Source organism: Apium graveolens, chromosome 8, assembly GCF_009905375.1.
Source record: "Apium graveolens cultivar Ventura chromosome 8, ASM990537v1, whole genome shotgun sequence".
Lineage (NCBI taxonomy): Eukaryota > Viridiplantae > Streptophyta > Magnoliopsida > Apiales > Apiaceae > Apium > Apium graveolens.
The window spans coordinates 153,845,804-153,858,266 of NC_133654.1; the positions used below are offsets into that span (position 1 = coordinate 153,845,804).

Here is a 12,463-nt window from a genome sequence, read left to right on the forward strand (position 1 = left end):
TTGTATGTCATGGATAATTGCAAATTTAAGTTTTCGGTTTCATTTTATTTCTTCCACATTGAGCTTGCATGCTTAATAACGTAAAAATTTCATTAACAAAATAATTTTTTTTATTTAACATCTTCCGTCCAAAATTACAGTCAACACGTATTTAGGTATTTTGATGACTAGAAAAACGCCTGTGCGACACGAGCTATTACGTGGGTGATGACCACTCAAATTTCGCTTACAATAATATCTTATCCATATAATTCTCCCACCACCACAACTTTTATTCCTCCACAGTCTAAATTATATGGAAAGTAAAAACGAGATGCAATATACCACACATTACATGTATTATTTACACATCACATTTCACAAAAACAGAGAAAAGAACTAGTTAAAATGGCTTATTTGAAAGTAAACAACTTTATCTGTTCAAAACTGTATTTTAAAGAAGAATGTTGGAGATATGGAGGCACCCCATATGGTTCTACTAATGTTGTTAGTAAATGCAGAATTAGAAATGGTGTTTCAAACACTGGTTTAGAAAGAAGAATACAAGGAGGCAGTGACATATATTTTGCATGTTCCTGTGTTTCTAACTCAACTTTTTCATCAGCAGCAGAGGAAGAAGTTGATCAACTGGTTTTAAATGACAAATTTGAGGGCAGGAAGGGACAGTTTGGTAATTTGTGGAATGAGTATGGATGGCAAGTGAGGAGAATGGTTGAAAAGGAAGATGAGATGAGGAAAGTAGCTCAAGTTCAAGCTGAAGCTTTTTATGAGCCTGTCTTTTTCTTTCCTGATATATTTTTCGATTTCTTTAAAGTAAGTAACTAGTAATTTGTTATGAACATTTTGTATATGTGAATTATTTTTGGTAACCATGTGGTAGCAATTATGCAGGCTGAAGTATATCAAGGTCTAATTTACAGACTGAGAAGTTCAGCAGCTGATAGGTATATACAATTTCAATTAATATGTATAATATGTTACTCCACTTTTATGTTTCAATGTCGATGTGAAAGTTAACTGGATCTTGCTACAAAAGAAAGCCTTAAAATAATCACCAATGAACAAAATTTCCTTAATATGAAACGAAACAGGTATGCCTGTTTGGTTGCAGAGCCTTGTGATGAATCTTCTGAAAACCTTGTCGGAGTAGTTGATGTCACATTCTTGCGAGACGATGATGTTCTTAAGAACCTCCCTGCAGAAACTGATGAATATCTTTATGTCTCTGGCATTGCTGTTTCGACTAACTTCAGGTATGTCTAATTCTTGTAATTTTAAAATAATTGACTATGATATTCCCAGATTATCTTGTTGTAACCATCCACAACTTATACCGATACTTTAACAATCCTACCAAGAAATATAGACTGATGAGACCACTTGAGAAATGTTATTCACTCCAGAACTGCGTGCGATGATTTTTGCTTTCTATTTTTAAGTTCCATTTACATTAGTTGTGAGATGATGTGTGGTTTGTCAACCAAAAAAATGTGTCATAGACTTATAAGTAATTGGCAGTTGTAAAATCTTGTGTGATTATTGACTATTGCTGGATAGCATAGCAGTCTATGAAAATGGAGCCAATATTATTCAGATGACGGGAAAACATACATATACATAGCTTTTCTCATTTCCTGTATGCCATATTCTCATCCCTGACCAGTATTTGATTTATTTGGTGTTATATCCCCTGTACTGGTCTAATTTGTAAGCTAATTAAGGATACATACTCAGATATTGCTTCTCTAAAGTTTGAATTTTCTGGTGAGTGCAACATCAAGTAACTAACAAAAGACTGTATATCTGTTTAACAGGAGGCAAAAAGTAGCTACTGCATTATTAAGAGCATGTGACACTTTATCAGTACAATGGAGTGCTTCATATCTTGTCCTAAGGGCTTATGAAGATGACTTAGGTGCTCGTACATTGTACACGAATGCAGGTTATACTGTTGTTTCTAGAGATCCTCCATGGACGTCTACTTGGATTGGGCGAAAACGCCGAGTCCTTATGATTAAACACTGTAGTCACTAGAACTTCGGATATGATTTCGATAATGTGTTTGTTTCAGAAATCTTAAAATAAGTAACTTATAACTTAAAATAAATAAGGAACTTATAAGTCATAACATTATGAATATTTATAAGTTAAATAAGTGATCGGTTAAATGTCATAATATTTTTTATTTAACTGAGCTAAAATAAATAAATTTTAAATATAATTATCTTAATTCCGAAATTTTAAATTAGAAAGACATGTAAAAACATAAATTTGAAAACAATAGTTAATAAAAAAGCGAAAAATCAAAATAAGTTGAAACAAAGTACGTTGTTGCTAACATTCAACTTATCGGCTTATTAATTGTAAATTTGACTTATAAGTTGGGTCAACAAATACTCGTCGATAAGTATTTATTGACTTATATATAAATACATAACTTATTTATTTTTTTTAAGCCAAACAGGCCCAATATTAGAACTACACTGTCATTGAACTTACTTACAGAAGCTGGAATGCCAAAGGGAAAACATACATGTTGAAAGTGTTGTAATGTTTTTGTGCAGAGTACTGGTACAGTTTCAGTATATTGATTGAACTCTTATCTTTCTTCTTATACATACTTTTTCATTTATAACAGGAGAATATAAATCATCATACATGAATCAAAACAGATACTATCTTTGTCCCTTCCCATATACTCTGTAATTTATTTTAAAAAATTTCTTTTTTTTTGAATAAAAGTTTAAGCATTATATTTTTATTTAGAAGAAAAAAATTAAAAGAAATAATTATGCAACTACATTTAATAAGAGCATTAAAGTGCGTGCCGAACCCCTCCCCAGTATAAATTTTTGAGAGGGACGGAGGGAGTATATGTTTTCAGCTACGAATCTGACTTGAAATATTCTCTCGTATTATATAATACTTTGTAGAATATTCGTAAGAGTTTAGTTTATCCGATGGAAAGTGCCAAATACAATCTACAATTTCATTTAACATCAAGTTGCGGGTTCCTTAATTTGAACTAATTGTATTTTTCCCTACGGAAAGATGCTGAGACACTTTAGGTTGGCATGTGTAAATTCAAATTCTTTAAAAAACTACATTTTAAGTAAAAGCCTGATCAAAGGCCTCTAAATTTTCAAGTGGGTGCTAGATTCAAGAGATACAAACATCATTGAAAAACTCCAGTCTATGGATGGAGAGAATATTGTACAAACTGCTTGTGACGAATACAAGTTCCCTAGTTTTAACATAACTGAGCTGGAACGCATGGACTTGCACTTAAATCTAACCTAACTAACAGAATGTATATAACTCATCACCCTTGGCCGTAGGTTTCTTAAAACTAATTTCTACCTTTCTAGTATCTTATCTGTTTCTGTTATGGACATTATCCTATTCTACTCATATTTAATACACAAATATGTATATTTAGATATTAATTATATTTACATGAGTTATGTATACGTAATTATTGAATAAAAAGGGATATATGGATAAATGACTTATTAATTTGTGACTTGTTATGTACAAAATCCCCAATAAATATTCATTTGGTCACTGTTTTAAGTTTTTACATTTAAATCATTTTATTTTCTTTTCTTTTTTCATTTTTTTCATGTAGGAGCCCAGTCAAGTCGTATAATCTGCGCCTTTGAGGAAAAGAAACTCTTATAAAATGTGAAAAATAGTGAAGAAAAATTTTTATAGCTAGGTTTTGACAAGTTGAAATATGTAATGCATATGTTGTGAAAAGTAGCCTTGAATCTCACCAGCACACATCAAACTGAACTGAAATTGCCAAACGTAAAGTTTATCATTCTCCGTAGGTGCATGATTCAGCACTTGAGAATGTGAACTTTGTAGTCATTGTAAAATTCTTTAAACTTGTGTCAAGAAATTTATAATGACTACAAAGTTCACATTTTTTATCAATCAGATTCTACTGTAGCTTCCGACCAGCCTCGAGTTTCCATCCAGCTTAAGGCTTCCTTGAAGGCCATGGTTTCTGCTAACAGAGGCGAAACCACACTAGGTTGAAAGATTGCCTTTGCTTCTATCAGTTGGCCGTCAGAGTCTCTTGCCACGAGTCCGAAACCAACACCACCACGATCGTCAAAGACAGCAGCGTCCACTGATACCTTAATTTTATTTGGCGGTAAATTTGACTTTTCTCAAAAAAAATTGCAGATAATAATTTATGACGGATTCCGTCGTAAATTAGCACATGATTTTTGATAATTTCAATTTTTTTAAAAAAATATTTCATGATCCAACCATATTAATGTCAACATTTATTTGTTTGGGTGTCATTTCAAGAATTTCAGAAAAAATTAAATATTTTGATAAAATAATTTAATATTAAACATTGATTATATAACTAATATATATATATATATATATTGTCATCCATACGGTTGAATCGATGAAAAATATTTTTAAAATAATCAAAACACAAATTCAGAACTAAACACTAGTTAATTGTACTAGACGAACTAATACTTGACTGTTAAAATGACAAACCAAATAAATTTATTTAGATATGAAATTTTGGTTATATCACAAATATATATATCTATTGACATCCATACGGATGGATCGTTGAAAAATATTTTTAAAATACTCGAAACACCAATTTAGGATTAAACACTAGTTAATTGTACTAGTCAGGCGCTTGACTATGAAAATGACAAACCAAATAAAACTATTTTGATATGAAATTTTTGTTACAATACTAATATATATCTATTGACATCCATATGGTTGGATCGTTGAAAAATATTTTTAAAATAATTGAAACACTAATTCAGGATGCAATACTAGTTAGCATGTACTAGTCAAACTGATGTTTGACTGTTAAAATGTTAAATCAAATAAAATTATTTTAATATGAAATTTTGGTTATATCACTAATATATATATATATATTGACATCCATACGGTTGGATCGTTGAAAATATTTTTAAAATAATCGTAACACTAATTCAGGATTCAACACTAGTTAGTTGTACTAGTCAAACTGATATTTGACTGTTAAAATGCCAAACCAAATAAAATTATTTTGATATGAAATTTTGGTTATATCAATAATATATATATTTATTGACATTCATACGGTTGGATCGATGAAAAATATTTTTAAAATAATCGAAACACTAATTCACGATTCAACACTAGTTAGTTATACTAGTCAAACAGATGCTTGATTGATAAAATGTCAAACCAAATAAAATTATTTTGATATAAATTTTGGTTATATCACTAATATATATATTTATTGACATACATATGGTTGGATCGTTGAAAAATATTTTTAAAATAATCGAAACACTAATTCAAGATACAACACTAGTCAGTTGTACTAGTCAAACTGATGCTTGATTGTTAAAATGTCAAACCAAATAAAATTATTTTGATATGAAATTTTGGTTATATCACTAATATATATATCAATTGACATCCATACGGTTGGATCGTTGAAAAATATTTTTAAAATAATCGTAACACTAATTCACGATTCAACACTAGTTAGCTTTACTAGTCAAACTGATGCTTGACTGTTAAAATGTCAAACCAAATATAATTATTTTGATATGAAATATTGGTTATATCACTAATATATATATTTATTGACATCCATACGGTTGAATAGTTGGAAAATATTTTTAAAATAATCGTAACACTAATTCAGGATACAACACTAGTTAGTTGTACAAGTCAAACTGATGCTTGACTGTTAAATGCCAAACCAAATAAAATTATTTTGATATGAAATTTTGGTTATATCACTAATATATATATATATCTAGTGACATCCATACTGTTGCATCGTTGAGAAATATTTTTAAAATCATCGGAACACCAATTCAGGATTAAACATTTGTTAGCAGTACTAGTCAAACTCATGCTTGACTGTTAAAATGACAAACCAAATAAAATTGTTTTTATATGAAATTTTGGTTATATCACTAATATATATATCTCTTGACATCCATACGGTTGGATCGTTGAGAAATATTTTTAAAATAATCGGAACGCCAATTCAGGATTAAACACTTGTTAGCAGTACTAGTCAAACTCATGCTTGACTGTTAAAATGACAAACCAAATAAAATTATTTTGATATGAAATTTTGGTTATATCACTAATATATATCTATTTACATCCATACGGTTGGATCGTTGAAAAATATTTTTTAAATAATCGGAACACCAATTCAGGATTGAACACTTGTTAGTAGTACTAGTCAAACTCATGCTTAACTGTTAAAATGACAAACCAAATAAAATTATTTTGATATGAAATTTTGGTTATATCACTAATATATATATATATATATATATCTAGTGACATTCATACGGTTGGATCGTTGAGAAATATTTTTAAAATAATCGGAACACCAATTCAGAATTAAATATTTGTTAGCAGTAATAGTCAAACTCATGCTTGACTGCTAAAATGACAAACCAAATAAATTAATTTTTTTCTGAAAATTTTGTTATAGTACTAATATATACAGGTCTTGACATCCGTACGGTTGGATCATTCATAAATATTTTTAACAAAACTGAAACATCGATAGAGGACTTAATACTAGTAAGTAGTACTAGTCAAATAACTAAAAAATGTAGATTTTTTGTTTCTTGAGGATCTAATCGTATAGATATCAATAATTAATTTTTAAAAGTAATATTTAATTTTACTAAATTAATAATATGTTAATTTTTAGTGTAAAAGAAAAAAATTAAATATTACTTTAAGTCTTAAAAAATAAATAACATAAAAGTGATTAATACATTTTTAAATAAATAAATTCTTATAGATAAATATAAGATCTCTGTGTCTCTCTCTCCCAACCCCCCTCTCTCTCCCCTTCTCTCTCCTAACTCTTATCCTCTCCCTCTCGTTTCTGTAAGATCTTGTTACGGAGTCTTCCAATTAACCGATATAAGCTTCTCTGGACACTGGTTGTGTGTCAAATTTAAAGGCTTTAATTAAGGTTTCTTCAAATTGGAGTTCTAGATTTCAATTAGGGTTCAAATCGAAGTTTATTTACTTAAACTCGACTTATTATGTTCTCTCTCTTTCGTTTCAGGTCCTTTTCCAATTGAGTTTAAGGGAAGGTGAAGGGGGATTTATCATGGTGTGGTATTATCTATGAATTTACAGTTCTTCGTATCTTTCACAAGAATCTTTAATATACAATCCACTCAGCTGAAAATTATAGTTAAATCTTTTTCCTTGTAACATTGTATTTCGTGATGAAAATGTGGACAAGATCATATCATTTTGATTTCTAACTATAGTCTGTAAAATCTGTAATTCTACCTAATCTGTAAATGAAAAGGTTCAAAATGTGATATTTTTACAGTTTACTTCATCAAGTATTCTTCTATAAGGCGTATATTATACACATGTTATTTTTCTCATCCTTCTACAGGCTAATACTTGATCTTTAAACTATATATTTATCTCATTATTTCCCTTTTATATGCAGGTATGTGGATGTTATCCTACAATTAATTGATAAAGCGGGGGACTTTGTCAGTGATGACATTTGGTTTCGGGTTGTGCAGTTTGTAACAGACAATGAGGACCTGCCGGTGATTATAAGTATTTTTTTGCATTTATCTTTCTTAAAAATTGATTCATTATTTGTACTGACTTTTTTGTCTCTTCCAGCCTTATGCAGCACTCAAAGCAAGGGAGTATCTCGATAAGCCTGCCATACATGAAACAATGGTGAAGGTTTGTATCTTTCTGTCTACATTATTATTCTCTAATATATTTTATGTAAGGTGAAGGTACGGAGAACCATTAGATACTTGCGTTGGAGCTTCTCTGGACACTGTTGATTAGCCACTGGTAAAATTTCTAAAGCATCCACAGGTAAGCAATCTGGTGTTGTTTCTTCAAATGATATTGTTTCGACTACTTCTTCATGCATCTCTTGAATGTCTTCCAGTTCTAACAACTCTGTTACATCCACATCTAAAGTTTCCTCTACCTCCTCGTTTACACTCCCCGGTATTACTAATTAATTGTCATTTTCATTTACCATCGTTTCTCAAATTAGTAGCATTGTTTGTACTATTTTCTCAAATGATATTTTTATAAAATGGTGACAAATATTGATCACAATTTACCTGCCAGGAAGAGAGAGAGAGAGAGAGAGAGAGAGAGAGAGAGAGAGAGGGAGAGATCATTTACCACTGACGTTTATTTACTCTAGAGAGTCACATTTCTAACTTCCTTTTTGAAAAGACTTTACATTGGTGTATTACGCAGGAACCAATTTACTGATATCCAATAATGTTGAATCCACGATCCCTCAGTCAAGTTTCCACCAACCATTTAATATAAAATTTCAGTCATTTTAGGTCATGCGGAAAAGAAACATGTCACTATTATATTTAAGGAAATGACAGATAAAAAAATATTTTGTCTATTTATATGCTTCGAAGTGTGAAATTGCAGTCTTCAGGAGTCACAGTATTTACTGTACGAGTGAAGTTGACATTTGACATTTGGAGCAGGACTTTAGGTGATTGACATAATGATGATGATGCAAAGTACTGAACAATACCAAATCTATCTACAAATTAGGGTTTAGCAAAAAAAATTCCTTTATTGAATGTATTGCATATTTATGATACATGGCTCTTAATTGAGTTTTATGGTACTGCTGGTTAACATCTTGAGATGAACATTTATCAAGAATTTGACCTGAATAATGTCTTAAAGAAAATTTCTCTTTTTTTGGTTTAAATATGCATCATGATCTTGTAAAATTATTGTTTGTTTCCTGTGCAATTTTGGCTACTTCTAATCCTTATCTCTGTTCAGAACTGCGAGGAGCAATAGAACAGCAGGCATGTTATTTTAGTTTAAGACACATCAAAGCTACAACTGGGAACTTTGACCATCCAAATAAGATCGGTGAAGGAGGATTTGGACCAGTTTACAAGGTAAATATCTTTCAAATGAAGTTTGTATCTTATCACACAGGTATATAGGCATGCTGTGAACTATTTGCTTAGATATATAGTTAAGTTTTGTTATTATCCACGAGGATGCAGACCATGCTTTTTAAATATGAATTTGAATTTTGACATATATATTTAGCCAGGTTTGCAAGCTAACAATTATTAAATAATATGGAATTGTTTGAAAGGGTATACTACCAGATGGTAAAGAAATTGCGGTTAAACAGCTGCCCTCCAAATCAAAGCAGGAAAACCATGAATTTATCAATAAGATAGGCATGATATCTACTTTACAGCACCCAAATCTTGTAAAGCTTTATGGATGTTGCATTGAAGGAAATCAGTTGTTGCTAATATACGAGTACTTAGAAAATAACAGTCTTGCTCGAGCCCTATTTGGTAAATCATGAACTGTTAATTTTTTATGTATTATGGTTTATTATTTTTGTTTCAAATTCTTTTAGTATCACTGTATCACTTTGTCTTCCATCGTTCAGGTCGTGATGAACAATGCCTAAACCTGGACTGGTTGACAAGAAAGAAGATTTTATTGGATATAGCAAGAGGCTTAACTTATCTTCACGAGAAATCAAGGTTAAAAATAGTTCATAGAGATATAAAGGCTTAACTTAACTTAGCTTTATGTATTTGAATGTTTGTAAGATAACCAAGTTGTGCTTGTAAACTAAATTTGGTTTATGGGTGTTTGTAAACTGAATTTTAGTTTGCTTTCTACTTTTGATTGTTAATTAGTACGAATTTACGGTATAACTAATGTAAATTATGTATTGTGACTTGATTGTGAGGTTTAGAGTTTTTTCTGAGTTTGCGATTGCATAAAATTTTGGCAGGTTTAGAATTTAAATTGGAAGCCGAAAATGGCTGGATACTGAAAAATCAGTATTTGGTTATTCTGAAAAAATAAACTTACGACGGTTGTTCTTCATACATTCCGTCGTAATTATTCTAGTAAAATAAACTTACGACGGTTGTTCTTCATATATTCCGTCATAATGTAGCCATTTTCATATTTAATTTTTTTTTGAATTTTCATTTTGCAAGCTTGTAGGCCCCACCTTCTAAAATACAACGTTTTTTCTGTCAAAAATTTCTAACTTACGACGCATTTTTTGTCATAATTACATAACTTACGACGTTATTTTTCGTCGTATTTTGGTATCTTACGACGATATATTCCGTCGTAAGTAGATTTATTATTTTATTGAGTATGTGGGCCCCTACTTCTTAACTTGCGACACAATTTTATCTTGTGGCGAAAAAATGAACTTACTACTCGACCAAAAATGATGATTTTTTTCCGTCGTAAATTGCTCAATTACGACGATTTTAGTTCAAAAAAACCGTCGTAAATGGCCAGATTTGTTGTAGTGGAATAAGTTTATAGTAACAAGCTTGTGTATGTGAGAGATATGTGTACAAGCTGTGTTGTGTGTGTATGAAGGCAGCGTGTGTTTGTTAGTGTGTGGATGCACGAAATAATGTAAGAGAAAGTCTAAATTCTTGTATTACTTATGAAAGCTTATCTATTTACATAACAGAGAAATAAATTTATAGACAAAATTACATGTTGCTATAGTTACGCTACAGTACTAATATAGTGTCGAACTTAGGGACCAAGTTTGGCTGAGGTCAGCATGACTAGGAGGGCTGATGTCATGGACATGATGTGATAACTTTAACACCCCGCGTCAAATTGAAGATGGTTTATAAACCAACTTTAATTTGGAAACATAATGACGAAAACTTCTAGGAGAATGAGATTTCGTAAAAATGTCTGCAGCATTGTCTGCACTAGGGACACTACGAAGATAAACCGTGCCCTTTGTAACTTGTTGACGTGTGAAATGACAATCAATCTCTATATATTTTGTTCTCTCATAAAAAATATCATTGTGAGCAATGTCTATGGTACTTTTACTATCGCAATAGAGAGGAGTGGCTGGGGAATGTGTTACACTCATATCTTCAAGTAACCATCGTAGCCATATCAACTCTTGTGTTGTATCTGCAAGAGCTCGATATTTTGACTCTACATTTGATTTGGAGGCAAGTGATTGTTTCTTACTTTGCCAAGAAATGAGGGAGTCACCAAGAAAGAAACAGAATCCTGTAGTAGAACATCCGGTAGTAGGATCACCACTCCAATCAGCATCAGAGTATCCATATGACTCAAGGGAAGAGTTGTATGGATAATATAGTCCATGAAATATGGTTCCTTTGACATAACGATGTATGTGAAGGACAGCTATATAATAAGGAGTACGGGGTGCTGCCATTGCGACGCCGTCCAAATCTGGGGTCTAGATTTGGGAGTCACTAATCGATAAACCATAATATAATTAACACAGCGGAATAAAATAATAAATATGACCCTTTGCATAAAACTGGATCGATAAAAGATTATAGTATGAAACATATATGAATACAAATCAAATGTTATTACAACCCATAAGTTTATTTAGTTTTACAAACTCTTCAGATTTTATTACAAACCTTTAGACTAATAAAGTGTCCCAAAACAGTCTATCTGGAAATACACCAAACTATTGAAAAGTACACTTCTCCTGGTCAAACCTGGAACTCAGGCCTGCTCTGACTTAGCTGAAAGATTAGAATAATAAACAAGTATGAGCGAAAGAAATGCTCAGCAAGCAGTATAAAAATGTATACTTGAAATGATAAACCACATTTTGATAATATCTGAATAACAAGATATAACCAGTGATGTTTGATCAACATTAAAAGCTAAACAAGCTATAATCAATAAACGATAATTTTTAGATTGGAATCTTTCACCGACGGACGTACTATCATATGTTGATCAGCCCGTGTGATAGCACTGGATAATGGTTCATAGAAATATGTCCCAAAGCACGAGTACTCAAATAAAAGGCAATATATCTGCCTATGGCACAAGTTGTATCATAATATATATTATATAATACATAGCCCTCCGCTGGACCGTCCGCCCCGGTCACTTACATATTCATCCAATCCATAAAACATTTTAATCAAAGGAGTCGAATCAAACAACATCCTTAACAATATAACTCCCCATTTCACATGGTCCGGAGTCATCTCAACAACTGATGGCGAAATAACTAGAACAATTAGTTATTCGCTAATCTCATCTCAAATTTCCACTATATAGAGTAATTTCGACAAAATATAAAAACGTTTAACTATTCTGAACTTAGAATAGAGAAGATATACTTGCATGATTATGATAAAACAATCTGAAAAGCAAACTATTAAACTATTCTAAAATTAGAATAGTATGTAAAGTTGCAATTGGTATCTGAATAAACAAAGTAATACACTATTCTGAATTTAAAATAAGTGAGAAAACTTGCCTGATCATGATTAAACAATCTGGTAAATAAAAGGTCAAACTATTCTGAAATTAGAATAGTACTGAAAACTTGCCTGGTATGCTTAATAAATTCTCACAA

General features: G+C 31.1%; 2 protein-coding genes across 5 annotated transcripts; both read left to right on the forward strand.

The window, feature by feature from the left end:
• The first annotated feature begins 287 nt into the window (after positions 1-287).
• Positions 288-2,133, forward strand: LOC141676492 (GCN5-related N-acetyltransferase 10, chloroplastic). Its single transcript, XM_074482144.1, has 4 exons — positions 288-813; positions 892-944; positions 1,092-1,253; positions 1,815-2,133. Exons 1-4 carry the CDS (start codon positions 388-390, stop codon positions 2,032-2,034), a joined length of 861 nt encoding a protein of 286 aa, XP_074338245.1. The 5' UTR covers positions 288-387; the 3' UTR covers positions 2,035-2,133.
• Positions 2,134-6,847: 4,714 nt separating this feature from the next.
• LOC141676499 (putative LRR receptor-like serine/threonine-protein kinase At1g53430) lies at positions 6,848-9,814 on the forward strand. 4 transcript variants are annotated; one of them, XM_074482154.1, is made up of 7 exons: positions 6,848-7,003; positions 7,100-7,152; positions 7,502-7,607; positions 7,687-8,031; positions 8,851-8,972; positions 9,179-9,389; positions 9,488-9,814. In XM_074482154.1, exons 4-7 carry the CDS (start codon positions 7,959-7,961, stop codon positions 9,616-9,618), a joined length of 537 nt encoding a protein of 178 aa, XP_074338255.1. In that variant the 5' UTR covers positions 6,848-7,003; positions 7,100-7,152; positions 7,502-7,607; positions 7,687-7,958; the 3' UTR covers positions 9,619-9,814. The 4 variants fall into 4 exon arrangements, with proteins under 4 accessions (XP_074338255.1, XP_074338256.1, XP_074338253.1 ...); XM_074482155.1 differs by having other exon boundaries at positions 7,100-7,147; positions 7,502-7,617; XM_074482152.1 differs by having other exon boundaries at positions 7,100-7,147.
• Positions 9,815-12,463: the final 2,649 nt, after the last annotated feature.

Excerpts from the sequence above, each read along its gene's own strand:
- LOC141676492 (XM_074482144.1), top strand. The coding sequence starts at position 388 with ATGGCTTATTTGAAAGTAAACAACTTTATCTGTTCAAAACTGTATTTT. Across the intron at positions 945-1,091 it reads AGAAGTTCAGCAGCTGATAG|GTATGCCTGTTTGGTTGCAG; the intron begins GTATATACAATT and ends GAAACGAAACAG. Across the intron at positions 1,254-1,814 it reads GCTGTTTCGACTAACTTCAG|GAGGCAAAAAGTAGCTACTG; the intron begins GTATGTCTAATT and ends TCTGTTTAACAG.
- LOC141676499 (XM_074482151.1), top strand. The coding sequence starts at position 8,775 with ATGCATCATGATCTTGTAAAATTATTGTTTGTTTCCTGTGCAATTTTG. Across the intron at positions 8,973-9,178 it reads GATTTGGACCAGTTTACAAG|GGTATACTACCAGATGGTAA; the intron begins GTAAATATCTTT and ends ATTGTTTGAAAG. Across the intron at positions 9,390-9,487 it reads TCTTGCTCGAGCCCTATTTG|GTCGTGATGAACAATGCCTA; the intron begins GTAAATCATGAA and ends TCCATCGTTCAG.